This window comes from Talpa occidentalis, unplaced genomic scaffold, assembly GCF_014898055.3.
Source record: "Talpa occidentalis isolate TD23 unplaced genomic scaffold, MPIMG_talOcc4v2.1 talOcc4.4, whole genome shotgun sequence".
Lineage (NCBI taxonomy): Eukaryota > Metazoa > Chordata > Mammalia > Eulipotyphla > Talpidae > Talpa > Talpa occidentalis.
This window is the reverse complement of record NW_023604295.1, coordinates 127055333-127079778: the sequence shown is the minus strand read 5'-3', so window position 1 is coordinate 127079778 and position 24446 is coordinate 127055333. Positions and strand designations below refer to the sequence as shown.

Sequence of the window (24446 nt, the reverse complement as noted above, 5' to 3'; positions counted from 1 at the left end):
ATGAGGTAACTCAAGAGATCTGTAATTTTAAATAACTTCCAGCCATATCAGAAAGCTCTTTGATTCCTCCTCTGTCAGAAGAGGAACTGGTAAATATTTATTCACTGTAAGTGAATTTTTCCGTAAGTTATATACAATTTCTGTAAGTTATATACAATACTCACCAAGTATTAATGGTTATGTTGATTGGGAGAACACTGAGGAGTTTCCTGCATATATATTGAGGTCAAAGGTATTGATCCATGAAATGGCAATTAAAGTGATAAGACCCAGATGGGGTGGCATGCTTTTGAAAAAACTGATATTTTTGGAATTTGCCATGAATTTTGAGAATATATGAAGACACTGTTGAGCTTTAGAGGTTCCCAAATAAAAAGGCGGTTTAAATTAGTTAAGTGTGAAATGTATGCTTTTGGTATGTGCAATACATATGCATACTACATTACAAGTCATATTTAAAATTTATTTAAAAAATACATGGTCACATTAGAAAGCATATTTTACAGTGGTAAAGCAGCAATAGTTTTTATTTATTACAAATTCTAAAAAATAATCCAACTTTATGAGTAAAAAGAAACACCGATTATCATCAAAAACATTTAAATTTAAAATTACCTACCAACAAAATATCTTTATATTCGCACAAATCCAAAGCATTTGTTGGTTTTGACAGACAGAATTTCTATAGGGTTTTGGACCCTATCAACACTTTCTATTAAGTACAATGATAATACAATAAAGTAACAAAGAAGCAAAACAACTGGGCACCCCTAGTGGATACCAGATATGAAGAGCTGTCAGCCAGGCATGGGCATGGCAATTTGTTGGCAATACAGGCTCTTTACCAACTGAGCCTGAGCCCGTGGACTTTCCACCCCAAGACTGTCAGGTGAGTGGGCCAGGCTCTGGTGTACCAGTTCCAGGCAGCAGCTAGCCCTTCCATGACTCACAGAGGTTCTTGATCATTTCCTTGAGGTACACATGGGATACTCAACTGAAATCAAGGATCGCAATCTATCTTACTTTTATATGAAGTCTTTCACTTTGCATCCTATCCCATTATCCTAAGACCGCACCTAACAGGGGTAACTATAGGTGTTCACAATTTGCAGGCTGCCTGACCCTGGAGCCACCCTGGAGTCCTGGTTATAACCCCACAGAGCTGTCAGTGGTGAATAACAGCTCTTTAAGGCCAGAAATGGTGACAGTGGCTCCAGCCATAGCGAATTAAGAGCTTAGAGTGCTCCCAGCAAACAGGGCCGCGAATTGGGTTGAGCCATAACAAAATGCATTTGAAATCACTAAGACTAACTTGTGTACATCAAAACAATAACGAATGTTACAAAAACCAACAACCACAACAATAACAGATGAGGCCTCTCAAAACCTAGCAACCAAAAGCCATTGATAAATGTTTAAATACAATTATGCACAAAGGGGAAAAAAATCTTAGCTAAACAACAAAATCAAACAGTCGTATTTTCTCATCTACATGACTAAAAAATGGCCTGTGCTGGCATTAGTTACTATGTGAACTTTGGTACTTTTTCCCTTCATGTTTAGCACATGTGTGAGAAATGTACAGAGAAGGCACTATTTTGGCACTAGCAAAAAGAACAGATAATCCCCGCCCTCCAAAGAATTCACCATAATCATGTGACTCTTAATATTCCATGATGTATATGCTAAATGCAGTCCCTTGAGGTCCTGTGGAAATTTCATTTTTGGTGTTAACTAGCAGAGGATGAAGCACATCAGGAGAACATCACAGGGAGGATGGAATCCTGGCACTTTATTGTGTGGTTTGTAATCATGAAATATGTCCTGACAAGAGCAAAGAAGACTAACCTGCCCCCACTGGCATTATCAGTATTGGGGAGCCATTACTTTTTCTTATTCTCCCCACGAAGCACTTAAATAAATTTTGAAAATAATTTGGCAAATGTAGATTCTAATTCAAAATATTTTAACTAGTTGTAAACATCCAGGACCTAAAACATTTTTGGCTAATATTTAAAGAAAGAAAATTAAAATGAAATCTTTACTCAGAAAAATTAAAAGAATGCTTATCTTTTAAAGGTAGATAATTCTGAAACAGGTATTTTCTATCAATTATGGTTGGTAATAGTAAAGTTTTATATATGTCAACATTAGCTTTTCTTTATTACATGTCCTAAATTAGGTTATGGATAGTTTTCTTAATGTTTCTCTCTGGGGAATATGTGATTAAGCGGTAATCTGTATTTTAGTATATGTATCAAAATTTCTAAATTTTTCTCATAAATGACTTGAATTTGCAGAGCTACCTTCTTAAATGTAGGATAGGTAGGCATTTATGTGGTCACTCACAAATCTTTTTTTAAGGGTATAAAATAAAGGTTCTGTTATGAGAAGTTTCTCAATGAAAATGGTAATATATTTCCTGATATAAAAAAGAAAAGTAATTTAAGCTGTTTTTATTTAATCACAATGAAAAGAATGTGTATATGGATTTTTTAATTTCTCAAGAGAACGTTATGTAAGTGTGAGTGTCATTGATTACTAGTCAAATTACATTATCTATAAAACATTTTGGTACTCTTAAGAAATAACATTTTGTTCAAAAGTTATACATTAAAATGTAGGTATAGAGAGGTGGTAAGAACTGGTTGATGGACTTTTACTAAAAAAACACATACTTCAAGATGTCAGCAAAGGTGCAACAGAAACAAGTAAACAGAAATAACCTAAAATCCCCCACCCGCACTCCATTTCAGATTATAAAGCACCTGTCAAATGTACTAAAGTTCAGTGATTTCATATTAGAAACATTATAAATATATCTCTTAAAGAATCTATCTATAGAAAATATTATACATATAAAATTGCTATATATTTCAAAATAGTTTAAAACCTAAATTTTTTGTATAAGCATACCTATCAATAAAAAACATTAATTTTTCTCTGCATCTGTTGGCTTTTTTAACCCATATAAAGCTCATTATAAACCCACTGGCTTATACACTGACATCTGAAACACACATACCTATCTATAGATATATATATATACACTCATGTACATACGAGTACAAATGCGAGTTTTCACAGGAAAATAAACAGCAACTGAACAAAGCATTTTTTAGAGCTATTTGTGTTTACAAAGTGTTTCAATGTGGAAAAATAATTTTTAACTAAAATTCTGCTCCTAATTGAACACAATGGGCATGACAATTTTAGCTGCCTATCACATTCTAAACAAAGTTCTTGCTTTTGTTACAGTAAAAGATTCCAATATTCTCAGATGAAATTCTTCATGTTCCCTGTGTGAAGGGCCTTTTCTAGATTGATTATAGAAAAAAAGAGGTTCTCAGCCTACTGCTACAACAGCAAGGACTTATGATTATGACCATAGTCCTTTGCTTATCCTCTCTGATAAATGATGCAGCTTGAAAGGCAATTCTGAATTCAGATTTTACCAGGTGCACCCTGGGAACTGGAATGTCAGTCATGGGCTTGGTGTCAGGATGCTAGCACTATAGGTCAGAAACTCTGGCTTCGATCTGTTTATTTGATATTTAATTACAATCAATTTTTCATTAGACCAAACTATTGCAACTTGTTTGTTAATGGCATCAATAAAGTAATTGATCACTCGGAAGAGTTCTCAGAAAACTAGTGTTTTCTTTGCCTTTGGATTAAGCTGGTCAACTAATATGCATGATAAGGCTCATCCTGGGAATGTAGCCCATATATAAATGTTTAGACACTAACCTCATCTAGTGAACTATTTAATTATGTCAGAAAAATAATTCATGAGACGCAAAACATACTGCAGATAGTTGACTATTAGAGAAATATACTAATTAGAGAATCATAGATGTAAAAATTTATTTATGTAAAAGTTTCTATGTTTATATTACAATTTGGTTCATATGTAACTTGAATTTTTAAATGGTCATTTAAAAATTTATGCTAAATATTTTATTCCCCAGCCACTGATGGGCTGTTATATAATACTAGAGCTTGTATTAATAGCTTAAGTGTGATTACTTAAAAAATAAATGAAATAAAAAGTGCTGAACAATTTATGGGACATGGGAAAACATTCCTAAATTTATGGAATGGGGTTAAAAATCCCTAAATGTCTCCAAAAGAAATATCAAAAGCAAATTAGATCTAAACCCCTTAAGTTGGGCCAAGTGCTCTGTAATATCTGAATAGGGACTTTAAAATCAGAAAAGGGGAATTTTCTCATCTGTATCCATTTGTTCTCTTTTGCATATAGTAAAGACAACATTTGCTACCACAGCCCCTCATAGCTAGGACAAGACAAAACAATAATAGAAACAAAGGAGTGAATTCTGTGCCTGATGAAGTTAAAAAAAAATAGAACTATGATTAGTTATTAAATTTGAGGTTAAGTCTGAGTCAGCCTGCCAATTGTGTAACAAGAGAGAATCTATTGGTTTACGTAAGTGACTTTAGAGAAACGATGTGAGGTTCTACTTATCCAAGCATATGTCTAACTCTGATCTTCAAACATATCCTCATCATTGCCACTCACTTATGCTTTCCAACTCTGGGGACCACCTTTACTTTCCAGCACAAAGGGTCTCAGGTAGCTCACACCACCTCTCTCAAGCCTTGGATTGAGCTGAGGGTGTACAGCATTCACAGCAGGTGAAGGACCACCGCTCTCCAGGAGGACAGGTACCTGGTGATGCAGAATACCACTCCACTTCCATGCCCTGCATGGCACCACAGCCACAAACACATTGATTGGTTAAAGTTTCAGCAAACTGTCACACCTCATAGAAAAAATAAATCTGTACTAAACTCACTCCTCTTACTCCTGACCAGTGAATGATACCATGATGGGTACTTACATTTTGAATATGCCCTAAATGGACATTAATGAACCCTAATAAGGGAAAGCAACAGGTATTTAAATCCCCAGCTGCATCAGGCACATACAGAACACTTCTCCCTTCAGTGATTACCTCCATTTCAGTTTGTGCAGTAGATGCCACCAATTAATGACAACACCAGGAAAATGTAATGCAATGAGAGTAAACGACCAACAACTTCTAACATTCACATTCCCCAACACATACACACACACATACACATACACTCTCATTTGGAGATAACCCTCACTGAGAAGAGAGCTCAGGAGGTTTCTCCAGGCACATAATTCACCATCAGAGGCAGTGCTGTCCAGGTGAAGAAGTATAAATTAGGGTGAACTCTGTCTGCAGCGGACCCACGAAAGCCGTGATGACGACACCCTGTCATGGTTGCTCCGTGGAGGATGTGCTCATGAACAACTGGGCCAGTAAGCACTAGCACTCGCTTGTCTTTTCGTGGAATATGAATGGTAAACTGAGGTTTCTTGGGTGAAGGTCATCTGCTGGAATGGCAGATTTTTCCTCTGTGGCTGTATTGATGTTGTCCGCGTAAGTATCTTCATCGTCGTCTTCATCTCTTGGATTGCCCTCCAGGCTGTGTCTAATGCCGTAAGTAAAGTAAATCAGGAAACCTTTGGCAGAAAAAAGAAGTCAATGTTTTAGGTGAATCAGAAGATGACCGAATATGGAAAATGTAATATAGAACTTCACAGGGCTTCCTCCCTCTTCTCTTTCTGTGCGGTTTTAGAAGAATGACATGCAAATACAGGCGACTCCACAGAGGGTCTCCGTGAGAGATGTCTCCCCAGCAGAATGAACTTCCTCGCTATTCACACTCAACCTTTATAGGCTGCATGCTTCTCTCAATAAGTATTTTTCAGACAATATTGATGTAGAAAAAATATTTACCTTCTCAAAACACAACACTACACTTTAAACAAAAGGGTTTGTTTGCCCTTTAAACAAAAGGGTATGTGGGCTATAGTCTCAAATCACAACCCAACTACAGAGGTGGATTATCTAAATCAGGGTCAGATATTTTGGAAGGCCTGTCCTGGGTTAACAACGGGGACATGGGTGTCATTTACGCACATTACTGTCACCAGGAGAGGCAAAATAACTGTGTACAGAGGAGCTGTTTATTTACGGCCACGTCAACTGCTTGGGGATAGAAGGACATATTTTATTTTATTTTGCTTGTGGGGAGTTATTTATTTACTTATGAAGCACCATTGTTTAGCATCATTATGATTATTTTGACAACACAGTATTTCTCCATTTAGTTCTCCACCAGATCCCTTGTATTCTGGTCTCATGCCTCCCCCTCTCCCTAAGTTTTTCCTTCCTTTCCTGGATGCCTCAGATCTACAGTTACTTTACAAATATTGATTTTATAGTTTGATTTTGTTTGATCCTTTGTTTGGTTTCTCTATAGTCCACATATGTGTGACAACATCCAGTACTTATCTTTCTCTAGAAGGAAGTATTTTAAGTACCCTCATGAGAGAGTTTATAGCTTATATAAAGACATTTTATTCTTTTAGTTCTATTTCAGAAAACTGGTTGCAAGCTTTGGGCTGATGTGAAATGAATTATAATTTTCCCATTTTAAGCAATGCAAAGTAAACTACCAATTAGAGTTTTGGCATGTCCAATTTTTAGGAACAATTTTATTTTCTCTCATGTCCTCAGAATTGAAGATTCACCCTTCCTATCCTCAGATAGGTACTATTATCACTGCCATCTTATCAAGAAACTGAGGCAGAAAAACAGGGAGGTCACTTGGCCTAGGCCATATGGCTAATATATGATAGGGGGGATTCAAACACAGAGGTCTGGCTTTGCCGGTCAAACTTTTACTAAGAACAAAAACTGAAACCACAGTGAGCTAATGTCTGAGGAAAGAAGCAGGGATTTGAGGAAAGGCAGGAATGTAGAGAATCTCTCCACCTGACTGGAAAGAAAGTTCTTGATTTCAGAGTAGGGAAGTGAGTTCTACTGTCCTTGTACCCTGAGGATTTGACTCAGCTCCTTGACAGCACCTGGGAGGTGGCAGGACCCCAGAAAAAAGACCGAGGGCATGGTGGAGTAGCAGGTGATTCTTACCAGGACCCTGGCCTTGAAGGAACAGAGCCACAGGCAGGAAGTAGCCACAGTGACAGAGCAAGAGGGAGCAACCTAACCTACCTGTATAGACTAGTAACCTTTGACCCAAGGCATACCCTCCCCCCCACATCAATTCCCCCACTTTATGGGAAAGATTCCTTCCCCTGAAATATGGGAAAGATTCTAATGTGGATGGCGGCAGGCAAAACCGAGGTTAAATCTCCCATCAACTCAAGTGGTTTGCAGCTTGGAACTGAAATTAATTTATAGTCAAAGTAAATGCTTACTTATACACAAGTAAGTTAGACTCATTCTTATTAAGCCACTGCAAGGACTATTAAAAAGCATAAATTCTTAAACTCTTCAGGCCAACAAAACCAATAGATTTAACTCAACCTTCACTGCTTCATCCTAGACATTTCATCTTACATTTTCCAAGGCAGTTGGTGCTCAGCGTTTTAGCTTTATCTTTACTTTTTTAAGTGTTTTAGTTTACTTTGACTATAATTTAATTTAATCAACTCTTCATTTCTACCTCAATTTTCACATGGGAAACTGAAGGCATTACAATGAAAAGCAACACAGCATACAGAAAACAGTAAGCTTGCTTAATGCTATTTAATGGTAAGCTCTATCCCAAGACTGTGAAGAAATTCAGATATCAGAAAAGAAATTCCTTACTATTAACTCATTCAATATTGTCTCCAGAAATTCAAGGTACCTCAGAAATAGCTCGCTTTGGAATCAGAAAATGACTGGAAAATCAGGAAATGGTTTCAGGCTGCCATTTACAAGTTAGATTCCTTTGACTCTTTGACGTTTCATTTTTTTCACCCATGAAAAGTTGGAGAAAACAGAGTCCACAGGACTTCACAGGGTTAGTGGAAAAACCAAATAAGAAAACGTACCTGAAGACACCTGGAAAAAAAGTACTCAGGTGTTCAAAGAACTGGGAAAGGAAAAAACTGAAAAAAGCCTTTACTACGAAGAAGGGGGAGAGACTGCACTTCTCTTACCACAGTGTACAAAGTAGGAAAAGGGAGCCACATGTCAGAAAACCAGAACATTAAAAGACTCACCAAGCGCCATCCAAATGCTGAATCTGATCCAAGTGTCTGCACTCAACTGGACCATCAAATAAATGTTTACCAGGATGCTGAAGGCTGGCAAAAATGGTAAGAATGGAACCTAGGTGGGGGAAAATTTTCTTAAGTAAACTTCTATTTTGAAAGCATATTCCACAAATTATCTCCAAATGGTGACAATGAATTTGACATTTTCACACAGTGTCAGTAAATTTATATTCTTATAAAAAGGTCAAATAAAATCCTCTAGATGATAGGAAAAGGAGCATCAAAATTTATACTATTTATCCAGCCCACTAACATCACATCATCAGCAAGATACAATTAACCCTTGGGCTTAGTTTAGCTTAGGGCTCACTGGTGTAGCTGAGGGGCACCAGCAAGGGCATGCCTCTAGAACTCTGGACACACATGGTCCCAGGGATCCTCTGGAAACCCTCTTTAAGCTGAAACCTGTTTTTTGTTTGAATGGGTCAGGATGATTTCATTTGCAGTAGAAGGGCTTTTGGTGGAAATAATCATCTTGCATTTCTACAAATAAAATATTCTAGTTATCCTTAAGATACTATAAATTATTTGACAAGAAACTGACTTGCTATTATATAATGCTTTGACAGGAGCATAATTCAAGCTTTTGAAAAGGAGAGTGAGACAGCCAATGCAGGGAAAATGCTTATGACAAAAAGGAACATTTCAGATTGTGGCACTGTGTGCATGGTTAACTTGATCACAAGTATTTTATTCCTTTCTTTTTTTAAAGAAACAACTCACACACATAACATTCATGAGAAAATATACCTAATGTTTAGGGTGACTCATCCTTATGACACATACCATAAAAGCTACTTTTTGCTGGTTCTGGGGTTGTCTCCAAATGATGAGAACAATACCAATGCAGAGAACAAGAAACAGCACGAGAAGAGCAAGGCTCCAGGCCTCCAGTTTGGCAATCGCACGCACCCCGTAAGTGGTCAAAATACTCAGGCCCAGGACAAGAAATGCTGCAAAGATAATGAGCATGTAAAAGAGAATCAGTACACACGCTTCACTGAGGATCCTCGGCTCAAACATGTCTATTCGGTTAAGACATAAAATTACATTTCAACTTTGCTAAATACAGGGATTATTCATTTTCATCCTGGGAAGAAATGGCAGCTCTCGCTGACCGAAAAAACAGTGCTTGCTCAATCAGGACTGCCTCCTGCATAGAAGTCAGCCCTCCTGACATGACCGTCACACTTTCTGCCCATGTGCCAGGCAGGTCCTCATCTGCTACAGTCTCAGGTTAGGTCACAAGAGTGGATGGGGACTCTGTCAGGGGTGACTATCTCCCCTTTTCAAAACGGAGGGAGTGAGTCTACCCATTTTTATCTCTTGTAAATACTGATTGTTCATGTAAATACATAATATACGAGCTGCATCATTTCTATTTTGGAGCGTGATGTCACCCACCCTTTCTCTGACTGTCAAATCTGTATCAGGTGTCCTTTCTCTCAGAGAAACCTCTTCCCTTAACTTGTCACCAATAATCCTGTTCTGAAAAGCCCACAGGCAGCAAAGCCATCTCTCTTGTTCTCCTAAGTGCTCAGTAGAGCTCCTGGCACAAAGATGTTGCTTAATAATTGTTGAATGATCACCTAACTGTGGGTGAGCAAATAAGGATTTTCTATATTGCTTCCCAGTCCCATCACAGCTGGTGGACTTGATCTGAAGCTTCATGCAGGAAGCACCCTAAATTAATGAAATGTACCAGCTCTGTGCCTGTACCATCTCACCTTAGGGAAGTCTTCCTTTCATCTCTAACTACCAAGACACGATCAATTTATCCTGCTAATTTAAAGATGATCCCATTGACTAGTGACTGTTGAGTGGAATTTCAGGACTTGAGCTAGTTGTTAACATAGTCTCGGGCGATAGGCGGCCTCTTTAGTGCTTTTTTCACAGCAGACCTGCACACATCTGCTGGCTCTTTCCAATGGACGCAGTGAGGACTTACCAAGGAATCCTACCAGAAAGCTCACGAGAGAAGCTGACTGTTTTGTAGGTAGAGTGGAGGGGCTAAAGAGGGCCCACAGGCTGAAGCCCTGTCCTTGCAGCATTGTGACCTGGGACTCGCTTTTTGAGGCTGCACCGGCACATGATCCCAGAGCTTCTTTCTCAGAAGAAAACTTGGGCTGCTCATAAGATAAGCCAGGCTGGTACCTATGGCCAAATAAATGTCTGTGTTATTCTTAAATAGATATTTGGTGCATGACATAAGCACCTAACCTCTAAGTGGGCATCTTACAAGTCACAATTATGCAGTAAATCAACATGTCTCCTGACACCAGCCCCAGAGCAGGCCAAGTCAGTCCACAAACCTGTTCAACAAAATGTCTGCAACAACTCTGAATATTCTGATAGGCACTTAATTAGTCATATATGAGGAGCAGAAGAGAGCTACATTTTAAAGTGAGGCAATTGTGATTATAGGATAATCATTCTGAAAGTAACCATATCCATTGGAAAAGTGATGCACAAAAATAGTATAGAAACCAGTTAAATATCAGCTCCAGAACAATAGTCTTTTTGGTGGGCATTCAAGGCCTCATTACAATCTTCCTCCCTGATTTTATTTCTCCCACTTTCCTGAGTTCTCTAGTTTAACCCAGACTAGCTCAGGCCAGCCCTGTTGCCACCTCCCAAGCCCATGCACGCCATTCCCTTTCTGATTTTATCCTTTTCCTCTCCAGCCTGCATCAAGCTATAAGCCTGCTTTACCTTCCAGTATCAGTCCAGTCTCCCCAGTATGGTCTCTTTTTCTCTAAGCCACCATTATTTATATTTAAAAGTAATATTTTCTTCCATATAAAGAGAAATAGGCTCAAGAAAATATACACAAAAGCATACAAAAGAAAATCAAAACCACCCATAATACTATTACCCAGTATTACTCAGTTAGCATTTTGGTATAATTTCAGCTGGGCATAAAAGAATATCTGTATATATAAATGAAAAAATGGATTTCTTTTTCATGTAAATCTGTTGTTATTTATATAAATTCAGATGCTACATAGAGTTTTGCCTCCTGAAGCGGGTATATTTCTCCATATAATTAAAAATCATTTTATTCGCTGTCTAGGAGGTTACCAAATAAATGTTCCCTCAAGTATTTTAACCATTCTCCTATTTGATATTCAGGCTAGTTCAAGTTTTCCACTAATTTAAGTGGCTTTTTCCATGAACATCCTTTACATATGTCTGTATGTGCCTCTCTGATTAAATTGTTAGCATAAAATCTCAGCAAATGAATTATTTGGATTAAAAACTGTAGTATTTTTATTTCTTTTCTAAGTACAGTATTTTTAAGTGTCGTTAGACATTATTAGAACTTGCTGTTCTGAGACTGAGACTAGGCCAACCTGTCCCTAATCATCAAGTGTATTTGAGTCTGTGCTAGGGATCAAGTATGCTCTTCATGGTCTACATTGCTGACTTTTCACAGCCCCATTCCTGCCTCAGTGAGACTGCAAGCTCCTTGAAAGTAAGGAAGGTGAGCCCTGTTCTTTGTCCACATGACACCCTTCAGAATCATCTGGTAACAAGGACAACTCACCTGAGAATGAGAACACAGGCTGCAACCAGAGAGTAGGCCAGCAGTGTGCCAATGGACATCATGTCCACGAGAGCCTTAAGGTCAAAAAGAAAGGCCATCACAGCTGGAGGGGAGAGACAAGAACAGTCAAGAACAGAGCTATGAAGAAACTCCCTCAGCTGACAACTTCAAGTGAGAGACGAATGGCTGGCAATTTTTTTTTGCTTGGTTTATTGACTAGTGCCAATGAGAAGTCAAATAAGGTATAGGAAATATATTTCTCACAATAAGACAGTTAATAAGACATATTTTAGGTTATACAAATGCCTAATAAACCTTCCAAAACCCATAGTACAAAACACAACTACTTTGATTACATAAAATACTAGCCTGACCAAGAGAGTAAAAATATTACATAAAAAAGTCTCCTTTGATATTTTCCAAGGAAAAACATTGCTAAGAAGCACTGGGCTAGCTCTTTTCTAAAAATTTAAAAATTTTGAATTTTAAAATTCAAAGAACTTTTGTTATAGATGTTTCATATTATTTGAATTTTCATCAGCATTGTGACATATATAAACTAAAATAATTTCTGATAGAGGCTAAATTCTACTCTGATTAAAACTATAAGTTCTTAGAAGATTGATTAGATTTAAGAGATGAATCTATGATCCTGCAGTCAAATCCCAAAAATGTTAAGAGACAAAACATACTTCCTGTAGTGGAAGAGACAACTTATACTTAGCAATTTCCTAATTCATTAAAACATTAAAAATTGGTAACATTAACTTGAATTTCTGACAAAGTTGTCCCTATCACAGTAGCACCCCAATGAAAGTCTGAGTCTCAACAAAATTATCACTTTGGTTTGAATTTTTGCTACCAACTTATATGGTGTTTTTGCTACTGAGCTTAATTTATCTTTCATTTAAGTAGACAGGGAATTATTTAGGTTCAGCTAAATAAATTGGCCAATATTTGACTGTTGACTAAAACCCCAGCAATTTCATGTGACTTGACCTAAAGGACTATAAGCCTCATTCACTGACAAAATTACGTAGCAAGGTTGTAACTACTAGGCAGAAACGGAGTTCCACCTAAACTCACATCACCAGGCAAGAAAGCATACATTTTTTTAAAATTATGACTACAATGTAGAACACTACTAGGCAAGATTTTGCTGGAAAATATTTTTATGGGGTAAATAAGATACACTATCCCTTGTCAAGATTTTAAAAATATCTTTAATCTAATACACTGTTTAATGATAAAAATAGACCATCCAATGTAACCTTTAGACAAATGCTTCCTGACTTCGGAAAAAATCCCAAATTATACATAATAGCACATTAGCATTCTCCAACCTAATATCCCAGTGATTCAGGGCCTCAATAAAATTACCATTTTGGTTTGAATTTCTGCTACCAATATCATTTATCATTTTATCTGTAAAGCTTCCTAGAGTCTCTTGTTTCCCATAACAGGACCTTATTTGAGGCAATTCTATCTGCAGAATCTCTCTGAAATTTGCTGCATGGAATAAGTATCTGGCCAAACACATTTTACATGGAAATCATAGCATGCCAAAAGGCAGGCATCTGGAGTTCCTGAAGTGACTTAAGTACCAAAATCATTGAAAAGAAAACATCTATCAGAAATGGGGTTTCTGAAGACTTGGTGTTAGCAGCTCTTGGAAACCATCATGGCCCACCATGATGGGGATATCCACCCTCCTGAGATCAGTGATTACAATGGCCAAATATAAAGTACTTTTGACATTTCTCATACTTAATTGAGAATGGACAAACTTCAGCTTTTCAAAAGTCCTATAGTTTTAGCACTATCCAACTTAAATCCTAGACAAAAAAGAAGACGATAAATCACTTTTAATTAATATTTTAAAAATTACTCTTTAATTAACAGTTTATGCATCAATAATGCAATGAGCTAGTTCATCCATCTGAAAAGCATTAAATACCTATTATATGTGAAGAACAATTACAACCATTTGCACCTTTGTTAGAAGCTCAAAGGGTTAAAAATAATAAAAATACCCCAAAGGGTCAGTTAAGAATGAATTTCAGTAGACCACCACCACCACAATTTTCAGATGTAATCCCAATGCTTATACCCTAATTTATCAGTGATTTTGTTCTTAACTTACATGCACAGCAAGCAGACCCTCTTTGTAAGTCCATGCATGCGCATAAAAATGTTCAAGTCCATTGTTGAAAAAACCTTTGTGTATAAAGCTTACCAGAAATGACCCCTGCAGTCAATGTGGCAGCAACTGGTGACTGCCTCTTACTCACTCTGGCAAGAAATCTAAACAGTAAGCCATCCCGGGCCATGGCAAACAGAATTCGGGGTAAAGGAAACATAGAGCCCAGAAGACTAGAACAGAAAAATTCATAATTCACAAGTGAGTTATTACAAGTACTATCTAGACAGGTATATACAGGTAAACACTGGACACACCATGTACAGAACCTATGCCAAAATATTTCAAAATAGGAAACATTCACAAAAAAAGTGACTAGCCTTTATGTAAGTCAAATCAGAAAGCAACAAACTTGTCATTCTTTCCCCAGAATTCTAGATGAAAAACCATCCCCCTTTGCTTAATAGAAGTCAGTTCTCTCTCACCTGCCACTGCACCCGATGATAAAGTAGCAATTATTGGTGTCTTCGTTTTGGAATTGATTTGAGCTAGACATTTGAAAAGCAACCCATCCTCCGCCATAGCATAGATTACACGAGGCATTGGAAAAATGGATCCAAGAAGACTGAATAAAAAGCAAACACATGCAGTATAGCAAACACATTCATGCAAAATTATATTCCAGAATTGACATGAAATGATTGTATAAAACTGAGTCATAGCTGTGATTATGAAGTTGTATTATTTTTTTTAATTTAAATTGGGTATTAAAATATTTGCCAATATTTACCATTGGGCTACTTATTATCCTGTTACAGATATCTACCCAGTAAAATTATCAGACTAAAAGCAATATTACAACTGTTTGTGCATGCCCACAATTATTAGTTAATTAAAAGTAATTAAGACATTTCCCAAAATCCCAAATAAAATATATCATTAAGATATTTTAGTGGCAATAACTCAGAAAATAAAACCCCCAAGCTGGCATAGATTAACTTAAAGTAGAGATTAACTGTATGATTTCAAAGTACAGTCAATTTACTCGATAATTATATATAATTTTTATATTTAATGTACCATTTTTTTCTCATATAGTCTGATCTTTGATCAATTTAATAATTTTCAGTATAAGATAATCAAGGTAGAGAAAGGGAAAAAATCAACCAACTCGATAAATTTAGTAGACAGAAAGAGTTGTAATTAAAAGTAAGTAACAGGAAAGTTCAGGAAAACAATTTTTACTTCAGGTGTTTTGAATTACTTGTGTATTTACTGGCTGCACCATTCCACACATGACTCAGTTGTGAGCTATAACAATTTAAGATAAAATAAGTAAAATATTTTATTTAAAAAAATTATACTTCTTTGTTTTTTAATGAAGCTGAGTTGAGCTTTGTCACAGATGAATCTTTGTCCATTTCTTCTAAGGTCACAGTGTTACAATATCTTCACAATCCAGGTTTTTTAAACTATTTGAAATTATTTAGAATAAACCTTAACACCAGCAGATAGCTGAAAATCCAATGGGGGTAATTTCTAACTGTTCCTTAATATTGTCTTGAGAAGAAAAATAAGAAGGGTTTTGAGGGGGGAAAAGCTAGGCTGACAAGTTAAAGTTCTTTTTCCAATTTCCAGTTTTGGGAAAATTATTTTCATTTAAAAAATTAGTGGGCCTCCCCAGTGGTGCAGAGATTGAGCGCTGGGCTGCGAAGCTGCCCGCAGCCTCTGTAGCGCGGGTTCGATCCCTGGCTGCCGGCGAGGGCCCAACATGGCACGCAGACCTCTCCTGCCACCCACTGCTCCCCTCAGCAGCGTATTTCGTCAGTCTGCCTGTTCTGTTCCCCACTCTGTCTCTGGTGAATCCTCTCACCCTCCCACACATTTGGCCTGTACCATGGTTCTTGTATGCATGAATAAATAAATCTTTAAAAAAAAATTAGCAATCAGGCAAAAAGAGTAATTTCTCTTTGTAAGAATGCTGTACTCTATCGCACAGTGTAAAACTAGAATGAAATACTTTATGAATGAAAAATGTTAATTTGAAATATGAGTAACTCAGAATCCAGAAAACAAGAAACTACGAAAATCTGAACACTTGAAATTCAATTATCCTTCTTTTTTCATATAGATATGTTTTTCCACCATTAATTTTAACATGGTAATTTCTATTTTTAGATTAATTTCACTCTCTCCTGTGATTAGAGAAAAAGTTAGTGTTTCACAGAAAGAGGTATATTATGTTTAACAATACCATAGCATACAGCTTCCACTCCTACAGACCTGATATTACTTTAAAAGTCTATAGAAGGTCGCCCCTGGTGGCACAGGTGGTTGAGCACCGTGCTGTGAAGCTGTCTGCAGCCTCTGCAGCGCCAGTTCAATCCTGGCCAGCCAGCGAGGGTCCCACATGGCATGGCAGACCTCTCCTGTCTCATCTGCTGCTCCCCTCAGCAGTGTATTTCATCAGTCTGCCTGTTCTGTTCCCTGGCACTGGTGAATCCTCTCACCCTCCCACGCATCTGGGCTGTACCCTGGTTCTTGTGTAAAATAAATAAATTAATCTTTAAAAAAAAAAAGGCTATAGAAAATGTCAAGCCTGCACATAAGGTCATGGATTGTTCACAACACTGCAAGTCACAGCACAGGCAGCAAGGAAACACTGGTTTAAGCATCCTGAAGTTGTGTAGTATTTGTGTACCAAAACTGTATATATTTCTATGGAAGCATATACCATCATTATCTTGACAAACTGATGCTTAAGTGATTTTATCACTTAAGATTTTTATATAGCAATTCTGGGCAAACTTTCAGAGACTGTGTGCTTGCATAATATCTTCCTTAATTAGGATTATTTTAAAAACATGCAAAAACAATTCTTTAGAAACTGCCCACACTTGGTAGTAATCCACACAGTCCCTGCCCCAGCAGCAATGCAACATACCTTGTTGACAAAGCACAGAGGGAGCCTGCAGCAACGACATATTTGGCAGGGCCCCATCCAACATACTCAAATGCTACTGGAAGGGGGCTTTTTTCATCCAGGAGGTAGTATGGCATCATAAGTGTCAAAGCAGCAGAGACCCCAAAATAGGCCATAAAGCAAACAAGTAAAGAGGTCACAATTCCAATAGGAATAGCTTTCTGAGGATTCCGAACTTCTTCACCTAAGGAAAGATAAACAGAAGGTTTGCATGTTTAATAAAACAGTAATAGGTAAAACATTAATTTTTCTTCTCCTCCATGGTAATTCTACTCTGCTTTTGTCTCATCTGTTTCCATAAAGTGACCTATCTATTCTATAAGAATTTTTCTCTCTTCTTAAGGGTACTTTAATGTTACCTAAAAATCCAACCCCAGATATAAAAATACATGCTATGCCAGCACTATTAAGTGTTTAGGGATAGAATATCAATCTTAATTCATTGCAAAAATGCTTCCTCCACAAAGATTAAATGACTACATGGCATTCTGTATATCCTTAAATATGAAGTCTTCAGATAAACTTCCATTTATAGATGAATCCAATCCACTCATATTTATATTAAACTCTAGTTTCATAAAAAATAGCATACTTTAGGTCCTTCTAATAAGTGCTAGCATTTGAAGCACCCAAAACACAGTCAATTATAAAGTCATAAAATAATGTAAATAGAAGGACATAGAAAATGATATAGGTTTGTTGTACAGGATAAAGAAAAAAGAATTACCACAGTATATTTTGTCCTGTGAAAAAGGCTGCATTTAAGAGCTTGATCATCATTTGTTACTCATTGTGATAGTACTTCCAGATAGAAGGTTGAAGATAGTAATTATGACCAATATTTATTAAATATTTAACAACTTGAAAATATTTTTCATATTATACATCTTAGAGAAATATATATGTCTAAAATGTACATAAATATATAGATATATAGATATATGTATTATTTCTACACATACTCATATATAACCAACATCTGAGGGGTGGGTACTATTCTCTAATTTTACCAATATGGAAACTAAGACTCTGAAAGTTTCACCAAGTTTCTTTTTTATCATAGAAAGCAATTGTCACAGCTGGGTCTGGAACCAGCCTTTATTATCCCAAATCCCATTCTCTTTTTCTTGATCCTCTGTTGCTACCCAATGGTGCTCATGTGGTACAAGGGATATCTTTTTCTTCCACATTGAGCCAAGACTGCTCTTACCAGTTGTTGCAATGCAGTCAAATCCCACAAAAGCATAAAAACAGGTTGCAGCCCCAGCCAATGTTCCTGCCAGACCATAAGGCATAAAGCCACCAGCTCCATAGATACTGGTTCCATTTTCAGAAGGCGGCTCCCTAAGGAACAGAACAAGCATGAGGTGGAATCATTTTCATAAAAACTCTTTCTTTTGGTGATTTATCTCAAACGCATCTGAAGACTTGTATTCATCAGCTCTTTGAAGCTGACATACGTGAAAATAAAAGTAAACCCAGCTCTCATGTTGTCCCTAATTGTGGTGATGTCCCCAACAACGGCAGCCTCTCTGGACACCAACACTCAATTGGAGGCTGAGCAATAGCATAAGAAGGAGGCTCAGTGTGTGGAGATTTCTGGACCTACTAAACATAGAGCTTCCATATGATCCAGCAATTCCACTCCTAGGTATTTACCCAAAGAACACAGAAACATCAATTCCAAAGAGCACCTGCACCCCTATGTTTATAGCAGCACTATTTACAATAGCTAAGCTTTGGAAACAGCCCAAATGCCCAAAAATAGATGACTGGATCAAGAAGATGTGGTACATATGTACCATGGAATATTACTCAACATTCAAAAAAGATAAACACATGCAATTTGCAGCAACATGGATGGCGCTGGAAGGGATCATGCTCAGCGAAATAAGCCAAAAAGAAAAAGAAAAATACCGGATGGTCTCACTCATAGCAGGAATCTAGAAAACTTAAATAAGGGACCAGGAAAATGAATAACTATAAGAAAATGAAAATCAAAATCAACAAAAAACTATGAACCAGAGAAACTTTTTGGGGGGTGGGGGGCGAGAGGGGAGGGATTGGGGTCAGAATGGGGGGGTTGCATTTGTATGGGGAATATAAAAATAAAATTTATTATTTAAAAAAAAAAAAGAATTCCAGGAGGAAAAAAAAAAAAAAAGAAGGAGGCTCAGGTCCACCCTGACTGGACTCAGTCAGGACTCTGACAGTAGAGACTCCAATTATGGGCCATGTTCTGACACAAAAATGAGAATCTTCCCTTCTCATGCAGAGCTGGGCAGACTACACATTCTAAATATTTACCATGAAGACACTTGAAAAAGGGAAGTAAATTCTCTAGGCCTGATTAATATTATTGAAGTTTAATATCTCACTACATGTTTAAAAATGGATGACACCAGAGAATATGAATTTTTTGCCTCATCAAAATGATTACAAATAGTATCTGTAAAGGGAAACATAGCTCTACCTCACTCCATGTGACAGATATTTTTGTAACCTTATTTATATACACAAAGGGACATGATGCTTAAAGAAATCTTAGGATAACATCTTTCGCATGTAATTATTATTAATTTAATGTTTGAGACAATCAGGTTTAAAATGAAATGCATGGACAATTCTACTTTAGGCAACCAATAATATTCTCTATAGAGCAAGACCTGAAAATTACTACAAGACTTTAAGAATACAATGAAACCAAATAATGGTTCCAAAGGAAGAACTAAAGGATGCAGTTTTAAAAATACTCACTGCTATTTAGAGATGGCAAAAGTTTGGGAGAAAAAACTATTCTGCCAATGGTTACGCTCTTCTTTCAATTTCCCTAAACCTAGAACAGAGCCTGAGTTGGGAGCCAGCAGTTGCATGGCTAAGAGTTGCCCACAGCTGAGCATGCCTGTGCATTTGTGCTTGGGGAGCTTGGGAAGAACAGCCCCTCGGAAAGGTTTTAGAAGCCTGAGAAACATTGTTCTAGAAGAAAATGTAACACAAGACAAAAAACAAGCAACCTCAAAATAAGAGCAGAAAAAAATCCAAGTATTTTACCAGGCACTTGCTGAAATATTTTTGAGAAACTCTTCACTTATCTTCCAGTTTGCCACATTTCCTTTCACAAATCCAGCAACCATAACAAAGAGAAGGACCAGAATATTAATAGCTGTAAAGATTTTATTCACCCAAGCAGACTCTTTTACTCCAAAAGATAAGAGACCTATAAGGAAAAAAAAAAGGTATTTTAATTTTACCTAAAGCTTTAGGAAAGGCAATGACATTGCACAGTTATAGGCTTTAGGATATTACTTCACTAGCATTCCAGTATTTAATTTTCATTTTATCCCTTTCTATTGTGAGTTCTAACTCAGTGACCAAAATGTGAAATATTTTCTAAATACAGTCAACTCAGAAGGCAGACTGAGCTCACAGTCAGATTCCAGTTTCTAAGAAATAATTTAGTAACTCTGGCAATGATAGCCAATCAGTAGGCAGAGGTAAAGTAACTTAATTTTAATGGAACACTGTTCCAACAAGCCATTTCAAGGTTAATGGCTGCAAAATTTGAAAGTAATAGCTCAATCATATGTCTGCCTCATATTTACTGAATATGTACACAACATTAATTCTACTGTCAGGCCCAAAATGTAGTTTGTTAAATTGATTCTCATTTTAATAGCTTTCTGATTATAAAATCATTCTGATTATAAAATCATTCTGATTATAAAAACATTCTGATTATAAAATCATTCCATTTCCTATGTAGGTAATTTGGAGATACATAAGTATGAAATAAGTGAGATCAGCTGTGACCTCCCCTCCAGAATTGTGCACACGTGTGCACGCACACACACACACATACACACATTTCCATGTCAACAAATACATAACCTCATTCTTAGCAGACAAAGACTCTTCCACGATATGGAGATACTCTATTTTAAAACTTTATTCATAGAAAATCAGGCCACTCTCGGTTTCTTACAACTAAAAGCAGCATCGACATAATCATCCTTTTATAATTATCTTTGTATACATTCTAATTATTTCTTTACAATACTTTTCTATAAGGTAATACTGTATGTTAAGGGTATGCACTTTAAGACAAGACCTTTATTAAAATATTCACCCTATTTTTCCTATTGGTTATTTTATTCAAATTACTTTATAAGATTTGAAAGGCTAGTGATGTTATAAGCTCTCTGCTGTTCATGCATAGCACATTTTTTCCAATTTTCCATTTACTGTCAATCTTAGTATTGATTATATATAAGGTTTTACTATATAAATTTTTCCTTTTAGTTTCTAGTTTTCAAAACATTTTCCTATTATTATAACCAAAACATTCACTGTAGTAGCCTTCCAGTGCTTTCATTATTAGATTTGCCATGTTTCTATTTTTAATCTATGTGATACAAGATATGAATTACAGACCAAAGACAGCTTAGTGTTTTACTACTGGAGAAATGACTGTGAGGAAGTGTTATGCCACATATTTTCTTTTTTCATCCCCATGTCCAAACCACCCATGATCAAATAAGCAAAATTTTCCAGACATGAGGGAAGTTGAATTTCATTCTTCTACCTATATAATCCCAGCAGTTATATTATACAATCAGGCAACTAACTTAATGATATAAAGGAAACCTTTAGCTTCTCTAATCTCCTGTTTGTTAAAAATAAACTCACTGATATTGTTCCCTGAGCCTGAGTGGTCTTGTAATCATTATCACCTGAGTGAGAATCCACAGTGACCTGTCTTTCCTCTTTGCACTGCTAAGAATTGTCTTTGGCACTCTTTCAGCACTGTTTTAGTTTGATATGCTTCCTTTTCAACTAGGTGCCCACACTATATAAAGGCATAAGAAAGACAAAATCTCTTCAAGAAATAGTATGCCTGAAAATACCCTTACTAATAGCTAACAAGATGAAATAAGGCCAAAATTATATATGCTTCCTTACTGAAACTTCATTGTCATTCCTGCAAACTTCTAATCAGTATTATAAAATAATATTTCTCATCCTGAGTAAAGAAGCCTTTTATTCAGAAGTGTGACTTCTACCATTCCACACAATTTAGATTCATTTTGGAAATATACTCATTATATATGATAAGGTGGGACTCTAGGCAGCGGCAGGCCCACAGCTCTCCAACAGTAACTCAGATGCACAAATTTGTGCCAAGTCTTGGGAACTTAGGTCCCCAATTCAACAGTAACCTATTTTCCCAGCAAGTTTAGTCTGGCTCAGCATAGGAAGAAGTATAGCTGGGTTTCTTACCTGCTAGAAGCAATATAAGGCACACAGCGAAAAAGTCAGGATATTCTGCAAGACCAGTATAATTCATTTTGAAGTATGTCCCAAAAAACTGACCAATCTGTTTGTTGAGAAGTTCATCAAAGGTACCACTCCACGCTCTTGCAACACTTGAGGTACCTTTCCAAAACAAAGAACAGTCAGACAATACAAGGTCATTGGCGGAAAATTCACATCATAGCAGTTGCTACTCTAGTCTAAAATAAACATGAGTTAGTTCAGAGAACTGATAATTACATAATTACATATAATAAGTCCCTAACTCAAGCCCCTAACTGCGGAATTAAGTAACTCTAGTTGCATTATCAAACTACAAATTTAAAAAGCAGGTCTTCAAATACAGTAAGAGGTGTATTCAGAGATGAAGCAGAATCCTTGGGTTTTTGCCATTAAAAGGAGATATTTTAGGGACAAGATAAATGAGACACATAGGTGACAGTTGCTAACTTAATGCAAACCTACAATGGGATCCTAAGGCCTCTGACTCAGAAGAGCTAGATCTAATACTCTATTTGCTTGGACTGATTTTCAAAACATACCTATCACATAAGATAAAATGAGATTCCAGCCAGTGATGAAGGCCCACAATTCTCCAACGGTAACATAAGTGTACAAATATGCAGAGCCAGTCTTGGGGACTCGGGCCCCAAATTCAGCATAGCAAAGGCCTGCCATCACCGAAGCAAGGGCGGCGATGAGGAAGGAAACCACGATACTGGGCCCAGAGTCGGCTTTGGCAACTTCCCCAGCAAGCACGTACACCCCAGCTCCAAGAGTGCTTCCGACCCCCAGGGCTATGAGGTCCATGGTGGACAGGCAACGGCATAATTTGGTATCTTCTAGACTGTCCAGAGTGACAATTTTTCTCCGGATCAGACATCGGGCAAAAGACAGAGCTGCTCTGCAGGGAATCATCTTGAAGAGGGAAACCTGAGGGAGAAAAGGGAGGAGGTGAGAAGCTTGTGTGGAATCATTAGCCCTCAAGATCGGCCCACCTTCTCCACAGTTAGGGCACCTGTATCGTTTTACTTGTTACTAGAGGTGTAGCCCAGAGGGCCTCAAGCTGTGAATTTCTTGGAGTTCACTCATATGGACCTTTTTATTCAGGGTCTGAACAAATGGTTTATTGGGGCCCAGAGGGAGGAAAAGATTTGCCATTTAGGTTGCTACTGTTTTTTTTTTTTAATTAATTTTTTAAAAATTTTATTTTATATATTTTTTGGCCTCATTTTTCATTTTTGTACAATGTATGCTTTTTCATCTTGGTTAGTCCCCATACAATTCCCACCCCCCTTATTTTGACCATAACCCCTCCTACCCTCCCCCGCTTACCCCAGTCTGTCTCTGGCTTATGGTTACTACTGTTTTTAAAGATGTGCTGATGGAAATATATTCCAGGAGATGGATCATTTGTACTTGCTATAAGCAAGGGGGTGTGAGTTGCCTCATCTTTTCCTTTCTCTCTTTCTTTTTCAATCATACATTCAACTCCTATTTTTTAGGTCTTATGACATTCTTGAGATTGTGGTAAGAATAGGTCCAAATTGGCATAGTACTCTCTAGCCATCAGACTTAATTCTGCTACTGTCTAAAAGCAGGTTAAAAATGCCATCAATATGTTTTCCACAGCTTAATAAATAATGCATGTCTGTTTTAATTTCCTTGCTTTATTTTAATGAGGAGCCCTTTGAAACTTTTGTAAAAAGCATTACAAAACATGTTTGAATCTTCTAACTATGTATTAAGTATAAATTTATAGTAAGACACACATGCTTATTTATATAAACTTGAAATTTCTAAATAAACTAATACATGCCTATGATGATGAGTTGTTCTTAAAATTTCTAATTTATCTCCTATTAACAAGTGTAATTTATGTTCAAAAGAAATGAAAAAAATTTAATTCCTTTCATGGTCTTGTGTAGAGACATATAATTCAGCAGAGTAGGAAATAATTGAGGAATGGGAAATATAATGGTATATGCAACTTATCAGTCAATAAAGTTAAATGTATTTGACTTGTAGAAATTTAAATTTAAATTCATGTTTGCCATTTCTCCTCCAAGGATCTACCTAGGTTCAATGCTATCAATTTCAGTCTCACTACATTCCTTATCAAAAACCTAAACTCATATGATCAGTTTGGTATCTTCTCTGAAAAACTAAGAGCTGTCCATTTGAAAAAAGAAAAAAACCAAAAACAAACCCTTGAGCATTTCTCTACACCAATCTCTGTAAAGGTAAACCATTATTAAAAAATATTTCAAGGTAAAAAATGAAGTAAGATAAAATTTTTATACTAAGTCTAAGTGACTAGTTGCTCATGAGAAAAAGACAT

The 24446-nt window shown here is 36.7% G+C and overlaps 1 protein-coding gene across 1 annotated transcript in view; it reads right to left on the bottom strand.

The window, feature by feature from the left end:
- Positions 1 to 454: 454 nt before the first annotated feature.
- The window catches only part of SLC7A2 (solute carrier family 7 member 2), a 64373-nt gene continuing 40381 nt past the window's right edge, over positions 455 to 24446 (bottom strand). The window contains exons 3-13 of the mRNA XM_037526306.2: positions 22648 to 23038; positions 22073 to 22228; positions 19847 to 20012; positions 18006 to 18139; positions 16757 to 16979; positions 14298 to 14437; positions 11673 to 11775; positions 10074 to 10279; positions 8912 to 9078; positions 8072 to 8180; positions 455 to 5518 (exon numbers count right to left, since the gene is read on the bottom strand). Of these exons, the coding sequence (XP_037382203.1) occupies positions 5322 to 5518; positions 8072 to 8180; positions 8912 to 9078; positions 10074 to 10279; positions 11673 to 11775; positions 14298 to 14437; positions 16757 to 16979; positions 18006 to 18139; positions 19847 to 20012; positions 22073 to 22228; positions 22648 to 23023 (1977 nt within the window). The 5' untranslated portion in view covers positions 23024 to 23038 and the 3' untranslated portion in view covers positions 455 to 5321. The remainder of the gene's footprint in view (positions 5519 to 8071; positions 8181 to 8911; positions 9079 to 10073; positions 10280 to 11672; positions 11776 to 14297; positions 14438 to 16756; positions 16980 to 18005; positions 18140 to 19846; positions 20013 to 22072; positions 22229 to 22647; positions 23039 to 24446) is intronic.